This window comes from Sphaerodactylus townsendi, linkage group LG03 (genome assembly GCF_021028975.2).
Source record: "Sphaerodactylus townsendi isolate TG3544 linkage group LG03, MPM_Stown_v2.3, whole genome shotgun sequence".
Lineage (NCBI taxonomy): Eukaryota > Metazoa > Chordata > Lepidosauria > Squamata > Sphaerodactylidae > Sphaerodactylus > Sphaerodactylus townsendi.
In genome coordinates this window covers 163511352-163529640 of record NC_059427.1, presented here as the reverse complement: position 1 = coordinate 163529640, position 18289 = coordinate 163511352, and the positions used below count along the sequence as shown (strand labels likewise).

General features: G+C 45.3%; 1 protein-coding gene across 1 annotated transcript in view; it reads left to right on the top strand.

The window, feature by feature from the left end:
* The window catches only part of PTPN18 (protein tyrosine phosphatase non-receptor type 18), an 82127-nt gene that overhangs the window by 20417 nt on the left and 43421 nt on the right, over positions 1-18289 (top strand). Inside the window, exons 2-6 of the mRNA XM_048487554.1 lie at positions 5747-5855; positions 9725-9801; positions 12318-12413; positions 15228-15266; positions 17093-17161. Coding sequence (XP_048343511.1) covers positions 5747-5855; positions 9725-9801; positions 12318-12413; positions 15228-15266; positions 17093-17161 — 390 coding nt within the window. The remainder of the gene's footprint in view (positions 1-5746; positions 5856-9724; positions 9802-12317; positions 12414-15227; positions 15267-17092; positions 17162-18289) is intronic.

Here is an 18289-nt window from a genome sequence, read left to right as displayed (position 1 = left end):
ACTCTTGTATTATTCTTTCATCTCATAAGAGCTTGGCCAAAATTTTGGGTGCCTAACCAACTGGGGAATCGACCCTAGTCGAATCTGACCTTTAAAGCCCCTGGCCCCAGCAGTTTGTGAGCCACGCCAGGTCTACTGAGCCTATCCCATTGGCTCTCCCCACCTCCATTTCTTTTTTCCCCACTCAGCCACTGTTTCCCTGTTCTTTCTCAGCAACACATGTGTAGGCCGCCTCACATGAAGATGAGGAAAGGTCTTCAAAGACTGGTTGAAACCACAGAGTGGCAAACAGGGGGCAAAGGCAACGAGGACCTTTAGTCAGAAGTCTGTTGTTATAAGTAATAGTAGTAAGCAGTTAGCTGGGAAAGTTTTCGGCTCAAAACGTTTTCTTTCCACCTGCATCTCCAGCTGGGGGTAATCTAGTATGACTGCAAATACATTCAGTCCTTAATCTCCAACTGTTGCACACAACCTAATCAAGCCACATTGGGTTAAGACACCTTTGTATGGTTACTAAGTAAGTACGAATGATGAATTTTTATATGAGTGAATTTATATGAATATAAATATGTAAGGAGTTTTATATATTTAATATTTGATATTTTACATAGATTATTTATTGGATACTTTTTGATGTAGTCGTTCATAATGTAGTTAGTCATCGGAAGATCCAGAGATGGATGTTTACTATATATTTATATATTTATTAATATTTATATTAGAGATATGGAGAGGTGTGATTGTGCCTATATATTTATTCTATATTTATATTTGTAGAACCCAATTTATAAGATGGCTATTCAAAAATATGTATAGAGGATATAGATCACTGATGAAGAATAACTATTTGAAAACACTGGTAAACGCCGTGAGGCATTTTGAAGCAATCAGCGTTGTCAGTGCAACGGATAACTCGTATTCAAATGTTGTCTTCGGAACCAAGGCTTTTGCACCTACTTGGTAACTTTCCTCATTGAAGGTTGTTCAATAAATCTGGAGAACTATTCAGCTGTTACAGATATTGTACTACAGTCTTTGGTCGTCCTAAGAAAGTTGAATGAAATAAGGAGTCTATGGGTCTACAACTTTAAGAGCCTAATTCCGAATCAGTGTAAGGGCTTGAGAAGTCACTTCAATACCATGCGCTTCTGCTTAGCAATAGACTTATCTAAGACTCTGTTATCCCTGATTACTGTTACATTGGGATTTGCCAAATTATGTTTGGACTTTCACTAACTGTTATTCTTTGTCACTTATTAGACGTTATTTAGGACTTTTGACCTGTTGTATTATAGATTGTTTAGTAGATTTACATACAAAGCACAATAAATTTCCCTTTTTTACGGTGGCTGGGGATATGGTCTTTCACTTTTATAGCAATAATATCCTCTATTTAATAAATATATTGACTTGACAATTTTGAGCAGCAAGTAGTGCAGCACGTTGATCTTGTTTGTGCATATTGTTGTGTAAGTTGCCATGAATGCCAAAGGAGGTGGTGCTTGCATCTGAACACCTTTCCCTGTACTGCTGTAATGAACTTTACACATTTGTCTATGTGCATGGGAACTACTTATTTGTGAACAAGCATTAAAGCCCATTGTGCTAAACCAGGGGTAACTGAATCTGCGGCTTTCCAGCAAAATTCAGGGTCCATTCTATCAGTTTCGTCAGCATGGCCAATTGGCCATGCTGGCAGAGGCTGATGGGAATTGTAGTTCCTGAACATCTGGAGAGCCGCAGGTTCCCTACCCCTGTGCTAAACAGTATAATACAATGGGCTCTAGGCAGCTGTTTGTGGCAGGCGCAGCAGCGAGGCAGGAGTTGTTAAAATCAGTAGTGAACATGGTAAGGGGTTTTTTTGTATACAGTGTTTTTTTGTGAAGATTTTTTCAGACCAAGTGTCCAAAGCCGCTTTCATGGGCTCATAATTGATACAGTAAGGCAATGAATGCATACGTTGAAAAAATTGGGTAGGGGAAAGGTCATGTCACATTTGTTTTGTGTGTGTGTGTGTGTGTGTGTGTGTGTGTGTGTGTGTGTGTGTGTGTGTGTGTGTAGACACATATGCACATAAGGTTGCCAGCTCCAGATTATTTAAAAGAGCACATTGGGATCCAGGCCTTTTAGCAAAAAAAAAAAAAAAGAGGGTTTATGGAGTGGAAAAAATTTCTCAGCAGGATATAAAGCCATGCAGTCCACCCTCCAAAGCTGCCATTTTCTCCAGGGGAACTGGTTTTTGTGGTCTGGCGATCAGTTGTAATTTCAGATCTCTGGGCCCCACCTGGAGGTTGGCAAACTGTTGATGTGAGATTTTTTTTTAAAAAATGATGAAACAACTCCATCTCAATTTGCCCAAAAATTTGCTGAAACATGCTGTAGGAGACACCAGTGGCGTACCTACAATGAAGATATGGGGAGTCAAATGTCCCCAGGCACCCCCTTGTGGGGGGCACAAGAAATGCAGGTCCATTTGTGGGGGTTTTGTATTTTTAGTGGTTTTTTTTCAATTTTGACTTCAGGGGGCACAGTTTTTAGGCTAGCAGCACCAAAAATTCAGGAATTTTTCAGAAGACTCTCCTGATGATATCACCCAGGTTTGGTTCAGGGGGTTCAAAGTTATGCACTCCCAAAGGGGGTGCCCCATCCCCCATTGTTTCCATTGGGAGCTAATAGGAGATGGGGGCTACACCTTTGAGGGTCCATAACTTTGGACCCCCGAACCAAACTTCACCAAACCTGGGTAGTATCACCAGGAGGGTCTCCTGAAGATACTCTGAAATTTTGGTGCTGCTATCTTAATAGTTGCACCCCTGACCGCAGAAACCCCTGAAATTCCTCAGATTTTCCTTTTAACTCCAACCCCTTCGGCATGGATTTAGCATCTGAGGTCCCCAGTTTAAACATTGAAAGTGTGGGGGAGAATTCTCCCCACAACAGCATCACTTTCAATGTTGTTTAAACTGGGGACCCCAGTATCTCCCTTTAAGGTGGATTTAAAAGGAGAATCTGGGCTCCCTAGTTTAAACACCATTGAAAATGATACTGTTTGGGTGGATTCCAGCATCATTTGTTTAAACTAGGGAGCCCAGATTCTCCTTTTAAATCCACCTTAAAGGGAGAATCTGGGGTCCCCAATTTAAATAACATTGAAAGTGATGCTGTTTTCCCCAATTGGGGGACTGGATACAACACCATAAAATGTTTTCATAGCAGTAATAAAACATTTTGAAAGCATTTTGAAAATGTTTTCAAAATTTTTTAATTTTTGCTGTGTGGCATGGCCCATTTCTGTGTTCAGATTTGTGAGTTGGGGTATGTTCTATAATGTGATGGTGACTTTGAAACGACCTAGTGTAAAAAAAAATCATTGTTTGGTCATGGGGGGCACCTACGGGGGCACCCGCAAAGCTCATATTTTGTCACCAGGCTCCATTTTCCCTAGGTACGCCTCTGGGAGACACAGAATGGAAATGATTGGAGAATATTCACTTATCCCTAGGACTAAAAGAGGGTTTGGGGGAATGGGGAGAATGTCATCCAGATTTACCGTCCCCCTCTCTGGTAGAGTTTTATTGATAGTTTTAATGTTGGACGCCAAGTAGTTTATGTAGAATGTTGTAATTTTATGCTTTTATGTTTGATGATGTTATTTAATGATGTTATTTATTATTGCTATTGTTGCTATGTAACATTATCCTGTTGTTCACCACCCAGAGCCCTTAGGGGAGGGAGGGAGGGAGGGAGGGAGGGAGGGAGGGATGGATGGATGGATGGATGGATGGATGGATGGATGGATGGATGGATGGATGGATGGATGGATGGATGGATGGATGGATGGATGGATGGATGGATGGATGGATGGATGGATGGATGGATAGATGATAGATGATAGATAGATAGATAGATAGATAGATAGATAGATAGATAGATAGATAGATAGATAGATAGATAGATAGATAGATAGATAGATAGATAGATAGATAGATAGATAGATAGATAGATAGATGGGCTCCTAGGAGTTTGTTGTGCTCTGGAAAGCAAGATTTGGGTCAGGGGAAAGTAATGATTTATTTTCCTGTACAATTCCTTGGCCCTGACTTGGATAGCCCCAGGTTAGCAGCGCACCTGGAGGTGACATAGTGAGGGCTCAGGTGGGAACAGCGGTCGGCAGTGAACAGGCAAAAAAGGCAGCAAACAGGAAAAACAGTGGCATAGGACAGTGGTAAATCGCCATGCAGGACTCACTTCTAGCCAAGCAAGTGAGTCCTGCATTCCGATTTGTTGCAAGTAAGTCATCGTGACATTCCACAGGTTAGTAAATTGTATGTTAGGATGATTCCTACGCAGCTCAGAGAACATAAAATGTCCCAACCACATAGGTACAATTCAGTCACATGAATCTTTCCCACACTTAACTCTTTCCTTATAGGACACTACCAAAATTAACTGGAAAGGATATGGCCATGTTATCAAAGCAACGATGTAAGACCAGTTGGTGGGTCAGAAAAGATACTGAAATACTGTAGTAGACATTTTTTTAAAAAATCAGGATGTCTTTAGGATTATTTCAGAAGGTAGTTGTGTCGGTCTGCAGAAGTACAGTTAGATTTGAGTCCAGTAGCACCTTAAGAGACCGACAGGATTTTCAGCATATAAGCTTTTAAGAGTCAAAACTCCCTTCGTCAGAGACTAGTGCTGGTGTCTGATGAAGGGAGCTTCGACTTTCAAATCTGAAAATCTTACTCTCTCTTAAGGTGTTACTGGAATCAAATCGAACTATTCCTTGCGCTAATAATGAGTGTCTCTTCAAACCTTTTCAAGTCCATTCCTGAACAATATGGTTACAAAGTCTACAGTTAGGAAGTCTACTGGGTCAGACCTCTTCTTCTGGACATGCTATAATTTTTAATAATTATTATTATTTTATTCGGCTTGATAGACCGCCCAACCCCCGAAGGGCTCTGGGCGGTGTACAATGAGACATAAAACAAATACAATATAAGGTCTCATAAATACAATATAACGATAAAACATTAAAATTCATCAAAATACATTATAGCAGCAATTCCAGAGATTACAAATAAAAATACATGCCTAGATGCATACACAGATGGCGCCCAACCCAAAGGCCAGGAGGGCCAGCATTGCCCAAAAATGGATGGTATCAGCGATCAGGCGATGCTGAAGATGGCAAAACTGTCGTGGGGGCTACAGAGAGGGCAGGCAGTCTGCGGCTGGCATCCCCAAAGGCCTGGTGGAATAACTCGGTCTTACAGGCCCTGCGGACCTCGCCAAGGTTCCGCAGGGCCTGGACAGCAGATGGTAAAGCATTCCACCAGGACGGGGCCAGGGCTGTAAAGGCCCTGGCCCGGGTAGAGGCCAGCCGTATCGACGAGGGGCAGGGGACTACCAGCAAATTGGCCTCTGCAGAACGCAGAGGCCTATTTGGGACATATGCCAGCTTGTTGTTTGGATGGCTTTTGAAAAGATGGTGGAGCATCACAAATATAGCAGCTGCTGCCTGCAGTCTGAACTGAAACGATCCTCTGTCTCTTTGGGACTCGACCACTTTGTTCGCCAGTAATTCTAATTTGCTTGATCTGGATCACATCAATAAAAATTGTCCTTCTAATGACCAGGAACAGAGTTGGGGAAAGCGGTTACTGGCTATGACCTCCCCCTTCTTGACTCAACTTAACCCTTTCCTGCTGCCCTGGACTTTAACGTTCCTGTTTCTTGGCAGGAAATCAAAGCCCGGGCGACAGCGTTTCGGCAACAGCAGAGCATTTCAACAGAGGCTGGTGCCAGCAAGGAGAATGTCAAGAAGAACCGTTACAAAGACATCTTGCCATGTGAGTTGGGAGTTTGTCACACAAGAATGGAGGTTTCCCTTTCCACTATGTGCCCTGCCTACAGGTAGCTCTGTTCAGTGGTGGGATCCAAAAATTTTAATAACAGGTTCCGATGGTGGTGGGATTCAAACAGTGGCGCCACCGCACACACGCTCCTCCAGTCCCTATTGGGCAGGGAGGTTGCTTTAGTAACCCCTTCTCGGCATTCAGAAAAAATCAGTAACCACTTCTAGAGAAGTAGTGAGAACTGGTTGGAGCCCACCTCTGGTTCTGTACCTCTCGACACTATTCTCCTACTCCTCAGCGCAAAGCTGTGTTACCACATTCCTCCCTTGCACCCCTCTGCTTTATGCAGGGCCAGCTTACCATTATAAGCCCACGGACAAAGCAGTGTACTGGGACCTACACAACCACGCACAGGAATAAAAATGCAAATGGTCAATAAAGTTAAACATATATTTATTGGCACTTCCAACAAAATCAGCGTTTGAACCAATATCATTGTTATTAACTGTCAAGTGAGTTGAAGTGATATTACATATATGGTAGGGTGAGATACTGGTTCGCCACCACTGCCATACAGCCTTCCATGTTTGGTTGAATGGTAGAGACTCTCCCTGGAATGTGGGCCTGGGCTTTAAAAATATGCAGCAGACTTCCTCCACCTCCTGATGGGTTGGAACCCGAGACAAAGACTTTGTTTCAGTAATGAAGAGGCTTGCCCTACTTTCTCTGGAGAAAATTAATTGCTCCAGGAACTTTCTCAGGGGAAAGTGTTGCACCACAAAATCCACAAGACATGAAGAATATGCAAAGCTGCTTTATCCCAAGTCAGACTATAGGACCAACTAGGGCAGTGGTGGCGAACCTATGGCACGGATGCCAGAGGTGGCACTCAGAGCCCTCTCTGTGGGCACGCGCAAACAGAGTGCCCCCCCCCCCATCTAGGCTGGCCTGGGCCACTGGGCTCAATTATTAGCATTAAACCTAATTTTGGGGAAGCAGCGTAGGTAACCCTGTTAAGCACTGTTAAACCCCACTGATTTTCATGTGAAGAACTAAAGTGCGATCCTTTCCCTGGGAGTAAGCTTGGTTGCTGGCAATGGGTCCTCCTTCTGAGTAAATCCTCCTAGGGTCATGATTCACCCGTTGGAAGAGTTGCACGGTTGCTTCAAAGCAAAGCCACCAACTACCACCACGCTTACTCCTGCGTAATGCACGCCTCAGAGCCAGCCGTTTTTTCTAAACTAAAACCTCAGTATTCAGGTTAAATTGCCGTGTTGGCACTTTGCAATAAATAAATGGGTTTTGGGTTGCAATTTGGGCACTCGGTCTCGAAAAGGTTCACCATCACTGATCTAGGGCAGAGTTAGGCAACCTTTATCACCCAAAGAGCCATTTGGACCCATTTTCCATGGCCCCGAAGATCTACTGAGCCAGAGAGCCGCCTCCAGTTTGGCCCCTCCACTCACCTTTCCTTCCAGCGCTGGGAGGTGGAGGTGCCGGGCAGGGAAACCCCCTCTGCCCAACAAAGCAGGCAGCCGTCTGCTCCATGGGGCCAGGGGGGTTGGCGGCTGTCTGGTGCCACCGCCTCTCACACTGCAGGAGGCAGTGGCGCCGGACAGGGAAACCCCCTCTGCCCGATGGAGCAGGCAGCCTCCTGCTCCGTGGGGCAGAGGAGAATGGTGGCTGCGGGGATGGCAGAGGGAGGGTGGCGGCTGCTCTGGAGGGACTCACCCACGGAACCCTTCAACCTCCAGGGGTCGGAGGGCAGCGTGGGCATGTTCCTCCAGCCCTTCAGAGCAGTGCTGGAAGGAGAGGTGAGTGGAGGGGACTTGAAAAGTGGCACCCTCATGCATGGAGCCGCCTCCTGTTCAGCCCCTCCACTCACCCTTCCTTTCAGCACTGCTCTGGAGGACTGGAGAGACACGCCCACGCTACCCTCCGACCTCCAGGCCACGCGGAGCCGCAGTATAAGACTGAAAGAGCCGCAGGTTGCAGACCCCTGATCTAGGGGATTCTTGTCTGCTCTGATGGCATTCGGTCTGGGATTTTAGCTAAAAGGAAGGTGTGTTGTTTTTTCAACACCTGGAATCTTGGAGGGGGGGGTTTCAAGAGATGTCAAGAGTTGACCCTGAGATCTTTGATACGGTAAGGATGGCTGAATCTCTGGTTTCTCCGATAATGCCTTAGTTGACTATGAAGAATTGTTGGCTCCTGCTTTGGAAATTCTTGGTGCCTGTGGTGGTACAGCTTGAGAATGGAGGGAACTCAGCAGGGATATGCTGCCATGGAGCCCATACTCTATAGCTGCCATTTCCTCCAGGGGAATTTATTTATAAAGCCTGGAAATCAGCTGGAATTCTAGAATTCCTGGAGTTTGGTAACTCTAAATATGACACCACAAAAATCTAGACCCTCTTGTTGCCTGTGGAGGAAGACAATCCCATTTGCCCACTTCAATAATTCCTGATGAGCCATATTCATAGAAGAGATGTTTTTTTCTGGCTATCTCAGGGGCAGCTGAGAGTATATTTCTATAAATGCAAGTTGATGAGCTCTGCATTGAGAAGAAGAAGAGTTTGGATTTATATCCCCCCTTTCTCTCCTGCAGGAGACTCAAAGGGGCTTACAATCTCCTTGCCCTTCCCCCCTCACAACAAACACCCTGTGAGGTAGGTGGGGCTGAGAGAGCTCCGAGAAGCTGTGACTAGCCCAAGGTCACCCAGCTGGCGTGTGTGGGAGTGTACAGGCTAATCTGAATTCCCCAGATAAGCCACCACAGCTCAGGCGGCAGAGCTGGGAATCAAACCCGGTTCCTCCAGATTAGATACATGAGCTCTTAACCTCCTACGCCACTGCAGCTCCATTGGTACAGAGGCACAAGTAGGCACCTAACTACACATTATACTTTCCTTGTGCTTTTCCCAGGTTCACACAATCAGATGTGTTGAGAGTTCTGTGTTGGGAACTTAACTCCCAGGCTTGTGTGGACTGATTTGGATCAGAACCATGACAGGTGGGGAAAGAGAGTGTTTAAGCCTCTCCCCATACTATTTCCCCAAGGAGCTGTTAACCTTCTGAGGAAACCTACATGTAGCCTATCAATATACATAGTACCCCTACAGGGTCATTTCAAGTTATGAAAATGGCATGAGTGGGGGAAGCTTAAACCCCCTTCTCTAAGTGCTGTGATTCTGATCCAAATCAACCCACACTTGCCTGAGAGTTGGTATGCCAACATGGAAATCTCAATGCATGTCTGAGTGCATGAGAAATGAATTCATGAGCAAATTGTAACTTGTGGTGAATCCCTAAATCATTGTATTCAGGCAGTGGTGGAGCTACAAGGGGACAGGGGGCACGTTGCACTGGTGTGAAAATCACCCCCACCCCCTTGCCCCGCCTCACCAGGCCTGGCCCCGCCCCACCAGCATGGCCTGTTTTCAGCTGGCAGAAAGTGGGGTGGGAATGTGGGGGGAGAGGACGGGGCACAGGGGGATGGAAAACATGGAGTGCGCCCCGGGCGCACTCCTGCCCAGCAACACTTTGGGCCATTGGTACAGATGCTGGGCTGCTTTCTTTGTTGGATATTGATTCAAACAGTGCTGATGCTGGGTCTTTTGCCATCCAAGTTCTGATTAAATAAGGTATAAAACCACTTTGCAAGCTCTCCTCCTTGAATGAAGTAGCTGGAGGAACTGTGAAAAGTGTCACACCACCTTCCAGGTTTTCGAGGTTGTTTGAATGGGAGGGACTGTCCTTCCTATTTCCTACTGTTTTGGAAACACCCCCTGACCCTTAGCAAGGCAACCCCACCAGGAAGCACATCTCATTGACATTAACTCCAAAATGTCTGCCTCTTACAGATGATCAGACCAGAGTTGTTCTGAATTTATTGACAGAAGAAGGACAGACAGATTATATCAATGCCAACTTCATCCAGGTAACCAACATTTTTCTCCACGCAAAGAGCGAGGCCACTAATCCATCATGGATCTTCAGACATCTAATCGCTGAGGCGCACTATTTTTCTCAGTTGAAGCTGGAGGCACAGTTCACGCTTAATAACCAAAAGACATAAACTCTGTATACATGTTACAGTGAATGAGCATTCAGCTTGCACGTATACGCCTATAGCTGTTTGTAAAAAAGGGTCAGTGTATGTTCACTTTACAAAGGAAACCTGTGAGTGGGAGAAGGGGTCCGACTGCTTACAATGCCTGCCACTTTGATGGGAGACCACCAGTGGTGGGATCCAAAAATTTTAGTAATAGGTTCCCGTGGTGGTGGGATTCAAACTGTGGTGTAGTGCCAATGGGGCTGGGCGGGGCATTCCAGGGGCGTGACCAGGCATTCCGGGGGCGAGGCATTGCTGGATGGGGCTGTGGCAAGGACCCAGCCGCTGCGCCAATCCTTGGGCGGGAAACGAATGCACGCAGGCACAGGCTGCCACGCACGGCGGTGCACCTCCTGCTAGACTGCTTCAAGTTCTGCGCGCTACTGCTGAGGAGCGGAAGAGGGGCGTAACTAAGGCAAAAATCACGTGACAAAATCACCAATTAGTAACCCCCTCTCGGCACACACAAATAATTAGTAACCTACTCTCGGGAACCTGTGACAACCTGCTCGATCCCACCTCTGGAGACCATCAAAGAAGGCAGAGGTTACTAAGCAGAGAAAGGCTATAGCAACCCACCTCTGCTCATCTCTTGCCTTGAAAACTCCATAGTCCTGGGTCTCCTTGAATTACTTGCAATGACATCACATTTTCATCATCATCATTGTCATCGTCGTCGTTATCAAAGTAAATACTTTTAAAATATGTGTGTGTACCATCAAATCACAATTGACCTAGGGCGGAGAGGGAAGAGACTTCAGAGGTGGTTTGCCATTGCGTGCTTTTTTTAAATGCTTGAGAAGATTAATATAATATGAAATTCAATTAAAATGCTGTCTCTATACCTTGGGTAGATCTTGCTCAGCTCTGCTTCCTTTTTCTGTCCTTTGGTATGCTCTGGGGAAGTAGAAGGAAGATGGCCGCTTTACTACTGAAGGCATTGTGTCACTTCCAGCTACATCAAGCCAGGCTGTCACTGGGGTAGATAAACAATAGACATGCAACGTTCAAATTCACGTATCAAAAACCACGTCACAAATCAGGCTCAAGTTCTATTTACCAAATATCTATATACATAACAGAAATTTTCATTTCATTTGTTTCATACAAGAACTCAAACATTTCGTTTGTTTCATAACAGAAGGTTACGTAAGAAATTCAGTAGAAGTTCCAATACAAATAAGTTCATAGTCTTCTCCTTACAAAGTCCATTCATAAATTCAACAATAATTCAGAATTCATTTATGGTGAAACCTATAATCCATTCAGAAAAACCGGGTTGATGTTGGCAGAACGCTGCATACGTGAACCGCGTATTTCGTTATCTTCCTCAGTGCCTCAACCTCATACATTTGTTCATGAAGATATCCTATGGGTATTATACTCTCTGATTACCAAGTGGTCACTTCCCACCTAACCTTCTGTTATGAAACAAATGAAATGTTTGAGTTCTTGTATGAAACAAATGAAATGAAAATTTATGTCATGTATATAGATATTTGGTAAATAGAACTTGAGCCCGATTTGTGACGTGGTTTTTGATACGTGTCACTGGGGTAGACCCATTAGGCACACCCCCTAGTCTCTTCACCTGTTTGGCATAAAAGAGGCATAAAAGAGGGCTTCTCTCTTCCTTGCGGCTCTCTCCCCTGTGGAACCTCTGATGGGTGGAGCCAGACCCTCTAACTGTTCAGCACTGAATGAGTAAAAGCCAGTGACAGGAAGTGATGTCATCACGCCACCCTCACTCCAGGTTCCATTTGACATTCAGAAGCTGCACATCTGTGCAGTGCTGCAACCATAAACAAAGTGGCTCCAGTTTCACCTCCAATCACCCATTACTAAGACCACAACCTCGCTTGCTAGCACTGCCCAATGGTAGAATCTTGGGATATTCCCTGAGCTCTACCACACGAGTTCTGGTCACAACCTGAGTTTAATCCCAGCGGAAGGTGGTTTCAGGTAGCCAACTTTAGATTGACTCAACCTTCCATCCTTCCGAGGTCAGTGAAACAAGTACCCAGCTTGCTGGGGTAAAGTGTAGACAACAGTGGCAACCCATCCTGTAAACATAGTCTGCATAAACTAGTAAACAGGGGGATGTGACATCACCCCATTAACCAGTAATGACCCATCACTTGCACCTTTTACCACCATGCAAGCCATGCAAGTGCTGAATAAGTTGCCCACTCTTCCTTTAATTTGCTTGTCCTTTCATTCTCACAAGTTTTCCCTTTCCTATCAATGGCAATAATACTCTGCATCAAAGTGATGTGCATCAGAATGCTGTGCATCAGAATGGCAGGTGCTGTTTAATTTTGCCATTTGCTTCTTCCTGGCAGGGGGTGGATAACAAGAGATGCTACATTGCAACCCAAGGGCCTCTTCGACATACCGTGCTTGACTTCTGGCGTATGGTTTGGCAATACAAGGTCAAGGTAAGCTGAGTAGCTGGAGAGCAGGTGCAGTCTTGATTTTTTAGGCAAGCCCTGGGGAAAAAAGTGGGGAAATCCTGGCGATGTGGGAGTGTAACCTGAGGATGGTGGGCTGTGGAAAGGGAAGAGAGGACATAAGTGGAGTAAAATGCCTTAGATTCCACCAGGGGCAGAGTGACGAGGAACTGTGCCAGGGACGCATGCACGACCTGCGCCCCTGCTGTGGTGGCACCCACCTGCCCCAGAACACCCCCTTCATGCCCCTTCATGCCCCCATGCCCCCTTCATGCCCCAACCATGCCCCCGCACCTGGGGCATCGCCCCCCTTGTCCTGTGGGCGCTACGCCACTGTATTCCACCCTCCAAAGCAGCCAGTTTGTCCTGGGGAACTGATCTCTGGTTTGTTTGTTTGTTTGTTTGTTTGTTTGTTTGTTTGTACATGTTTGTACATGTTTGTATTTGATGTATAGGCTGCCTTTCCCCAAATGGGCTCAGGGCCACATCCAACATATATTCATAACAACATATTATTCACAAAATTCATCAAATCAACTATTCAAAACAACATTTCCCAATGTAATACCTCTTTCATCTGGAGATCGGCTGCAATTGCAGGAGATTTCCAGACACCACCTGGAGTAGTGTCTGCCAGCTCTGGGTTGAGAAAGATTTGGAGATTTTGCAGCATGGAGCCTGGGGAGAGCAGGGTTTGTGGAGGAGAGGGATCTCACAATGCCGTAGAGTGCACCCTCCAAAGCCGCCATTTTCTCCAGAGGAACTAGCCTCTGTTGTCTGGAAATCAGTGGCGATAGCAGCAGATCATCAGGCCCACCTGGAGGCAGTGGAGTAGCTGCTTCGGGGAGGGGGTGCTGTGCCTTGGGTGTGCACCATTGGAGTCATGTGGGGGGCACAAAATCGCCCCACACCCCTTCCCATTTCCCCGCCCCTCCAGGCCCGGCAGAAGCCCAGAGCAGCCTGAAGTTCAGCCTGGTGCAAAGAGCAGCCGGCTGAACTAAGGTAAGGGGGGGGCACGGAAGGGCCACGGGGAACGGGGGATGGGGGGCAGGACCTGGGCGCCATTTTCTCCCCCTACGCCACTGCCTGGAGGTTAGTAACTCTAAACTGAGTAGATTAAAATGGATCTTTCTGCTATTTATCTAGCACAGGGGTAGGGAACCTGCAGCTCTCCAGATGTTCAGGAACTACAATTCCCATCAGCCCCTACCAGCATGGCCAATTGGCCATGCTGACAGAGGCTGATGGGAACTGTGGTTCCTGAACATCTGGAGAGCCGCAGGTTCCCTACCCCTGATCTAGCAATTTTCTAACATTCCAACACATTCTGTATTACCCTGGCCCCTTCCACTCAATTCTTGTAAAACGTTTTCAATTCCCCCTTCCTTTTGTCTGCACTCACCCCCTGCAAATGATTCCTGGCTGCCATTTTGTGATTCCTCCCTCCTTCCTTTTGTGAGTCCTGTGTTGAATCAATGCTTCAATACTTCACGGCCTCGTACTGCATTCTAGATTCCTTGTATACTCAATGCTTCAAATATTAGCACTCGCAAAAAATAAAAGAACAAACAGTGAAATGCTGCAAATAAACAGGCGAGGGGGAACTGGCGCTCAGAAAATGGCGCCGAGGAGGAAGTTCAGGGAAACAAAGGAGTGCAAGAAATGCTGTCAATAGATCGCACAGCAACTGAGGATGTTTTCAAAATGTTGCAGCCAGATCATCGTTTTAAAGGGGATTCATTCAAAAAGTTTTGAGGCTGGAAATAAAATGTTTGGGCACCAGTATATAATCTGGTTTTCTCAAGAAATTGATTTTCCAGGGCAAAGACTTAACCCTCTTCCCATTACTCCCTCCTCATGAGAAAATTGCTACCACTCATTCCTGTGTGATAAGTGTTGAGACCTGAATTCATTCATTCATTCATTCATTCATTCATTCATTCATTCATTCATTCATTCATTCATTCATTCATTCATTCATTTATTTATTACACTTATATCCTGCCAATCTCTCACAGGACTCAGGATGGCTCACAATAAAACATATAAAACAATCAGTACAATAAAAACAATAAATAATACAAAAATTTAAAACATTTAAAACACTATAAATAGCATAATAGCATAATAAATAGCATAATAGCATTATAAATAGCATTATAAATAGCATAAACTTAAAACAGATTACAAGCAGATGGCATAAAAAGAAACATGGGGACGTATAAAACGGATGTGTTCCTTGTCATATAGGGGTCCTCTGTCCACCTGTCCATCTCAGCTGTGGTAATTTCACTGGTACGGTATGTAATAATATTACCAAACTGTCTGTGGGCTGTCTTTAATAATAATATTACCAAACTGTCTTTCCCTTCCTTCTACAACTGAATGTCTTGTGGCACCTTAAAGATGAACATATTTATTGTGGCATAAGCTTTCACTAACTAGAGCAGTGGTCTCCAACAAGTACCCACCAAGTGTTTTTAGAAAGTGGGTGGGGGTTTTGCCCAGCAAGGCTTTTGATTGGTCATTGGAGGTTTGATTGACTGTTTGGATTTTCAAAACATTGCTTTGACAGCAGCTGCCACCACAGCACAAGGCCCATTACCTTGTGACTGAAGGCAAACATTTTGTGACTGAGCCCACCACACTATTGCAAACTTCCAAAGGTGTCCACAAGTTCAAAAAGTTTAGAGACCCCTGAGTTTTAGCAATATTTTCTAATGCAAGGTCACATGTTGATTAGTCTAACAGCTAACTCTGTGGGGATTGTTTTTACCCTCATGATGTGTTCTCTCATTTTAGGTGATTGTCATGGCCTGCCGTGAAGTGGAAATGGGCAAGGTGAGGCTGGGGACAGAAGGGGAGGTTTCAGTCAAGTAGGAAGCCATACAGTAGCCCATAAAGCGCTTTCCGTGGCGCGCCTGATTGCCTGCTCTCACATTGCTCACAAGGAAAGATCAAAAGTCAAAGGAAAAGATCGATATTCCCCTTTAAAAATAATATCAGTATTGCTTATATGCAGTGGTGCGATCCAAAAATTTTAGTTACAGGTTCCCATGGTGGTGGGATTCAAACAGTGGCATAGCGCCAATGGGGCTGGGTGGGGCACGACGGGGGCATGGCCGGGCATCTCAAGCGGGCATTAATAATGCTTAGCAAAGTTTCGGTTAAGCGGTCAGTAGTTTTAGCAGCATTCTCTTCCTGATGCTGCCTGTGGCTGGCATCTTCAGAGATCCTCTCGAAGATGCCAGCCACAGATGCAGGCGAAATGTCAGGAGAGAATGCTGCTAGAACACGGCCATACAGCCCGAAACCACATACAGCACCTAAGTGATTCCGCCGTGGAAAGCCTTCGACAATACAATAATTTCTCTGTTACTGTAAAAAACTCTTACTGTAAAAAAAAAGTTCCTAATTTCGGGCTGGTATCTTTCTGTCCATAATTTCAATTCATTATAGCAAGTCCTATCGTCTACTGCCAACAGAAACAACCTGTTTCTCCTCTAATTGACTGCCTGTCAAATACTTAATACTTTCTTCAAATACTTAATTTTGTTTGTAGAACTCCTAAAAGAAGGATACTTTCCTTAAACAAGGAACTTTTATCAGATTTCTCAACATGTTTTAAAACAACAGCCTAACAGGGAGAATTATCCCCGCTTTTCTCACCTTCGCTAACCAGCCACATAGGAAACAACAACAGGACTTTTTTATGATTTTGGACCTAATGGAATTTCTAAATGCAGTAAAGCAGACCCAATTAGTAACCCGCCTCAGCAGCACTCACAAATAATTAGTAACTCCACTTCGAACTGGTGAGAACCTGCTGGATCCCCCCACCTCTGCTTTCTGTATGAATATTGTGTGGTTGCTGTGGCTTTTGCATTAAAAGCATGCTGTCGATCCCTGAGATTAATGATTAGGGGGAAGGTCTCCCTCCCCCGATGCTCTCAGGGATCCCTTAAAATGCAAAAGCCACGAAAGCATCTTCCATGATATTGATATCAGCAATATCAATATCACTTTTAGAGGGCTTTAGGAAAGCAAACCAACCTTTGCTCTTGCCTTTGGCGCCACCCAGAAGGAGGGGAGCCCTGCGGCATGTGGGAAACCTCACGGTTTTCCCATTCTTCCAAACTGCGGGACGTCAGGGATCTCTGGAAGTGCAACTTTAATGACATCAGAACAAGAATCTCTTTCCTGCAGGAACCATACGCTTGCTGCGTGGCAGAGCAACAGTGTATAATCAGCCAGTGTGTGTGCCTCTCACTCCAGGACTTGTGCTCTCCACAGCAGTGGCGTAGGAGGTTAAGAGCTCGTGTATCTAATCTGGAGGAACCGGGTTTGATTCCCAGCTCTGCCACCTGAGCTGGGGAGGCTTATCTGGGGAATTCAGATTAGCCTGTGCACTCCCTCACACGCCAGCTGGGTGACCTTGGGCCAGTCACAGCTCGAGCTCTCCTCTCAGCCCCACCTACCTCACAGGGTGTTTGTTGTGAGGGGGGAAGGGCAAGGAGATTGTCAGCCCCTTGGAGTCTCCTACAAGGAGAGAAAGGGGGGTTATAAATCCAAACTCTTCTTCTTCATCTTGGGCATTTGGGGAGGTTTCGGGCAAGAAGCTTTCCTTATGGACACTCAGCTAAACTCATTTTCCTTCCTGTCTCCAGAAAAAATGTGAGCTTTACTGGCCTTTGACCGATGAGACTTTGCACCTTGGACCCTTCTCCATAGCACAGGTGAGACGATTTGCCATTTGTAGGCAGCTAAGCAGTGGTGTGAGGAGTCCAGCCTACTGTTGTGTGCGCCAGACCTGTTCAGCATCTTTACGCAACTTACTCCTGGTTGCATTACCTCATAAAAGTGGAGGCATCTGTTCTATGAACCTAGCCTGGTTTACAAGCCAGGGGTTCTTGGAAGTCAATCAGTCGATCTTTATTACAACCCACAAGCTAGGCAGAAGTAGAAAAAATACTGTTACTGAATTAATTACTTAGGCTGATTCCACCTGGGCCAAAAACAGTGGTGTGAAAACGGTGTGAAAGCAGTATAAACCCTTCTACACCGTTTTAAACCCTTTTACACCGTTTTCACACCGTTTTCACACTGCTGTTTTTGGCCCATGTGGAATCAGCTTTGCATAAAATATATATATATACTGCATTCAACCTTAACATATCTACCAATTTAAGGGTTAGGCCCTGAATAAATTATACACAGGACATTATCTCAGCCCGTATTTTCATTATGGAGAATAGAAATTTCACTACAGATACAGCAGTTCTTGGGTTAACCCCTGCTGATAAAGTCTTGAGAACCCTCTGCTCAGAGAGAAGTTTTTTTAATCAACCAACACAGGTTCCAATAAATCTAAGCATACCTGTCCATAAAATCTACAGTGAAATAACACATACGCCAGAGTATCTCAGTATGGAGTATCTCAGCATTCTTAAGAACATAAGAGTTGGCTGGCTGATTTTATTTATATTATTTATATTCCATTTTTTCTGGGACCCAAAGCAGCTTACATGGTTTGGGTGCTGTGTGGTTTCCGGGCTGTATGGCTGTGTTCTAGCAGCATTCTCTCCTGACGTTTCGCCTGCATCTGTGGCTGGCATTTTCAGAGGATCTGAATCCTCTGAAGATGCCAGCCTGATCCTCTGAAGATGCCAGCCACAGATGCAGGTGAAACGTCAGGAGAGAATGCTGCTAGAACACAGCCATATAGCCCAGAAACCACACAGCACCCCAGTGATTCCGGCCGTGAAAGCCTTCGACAATACAGCTTACATGGTTCCCCTCTCTTTTGATTTATCCCTCAGGTATCAGGTAGGTCAGGCTGAGAACGTGTGACTGGCCCAATACCA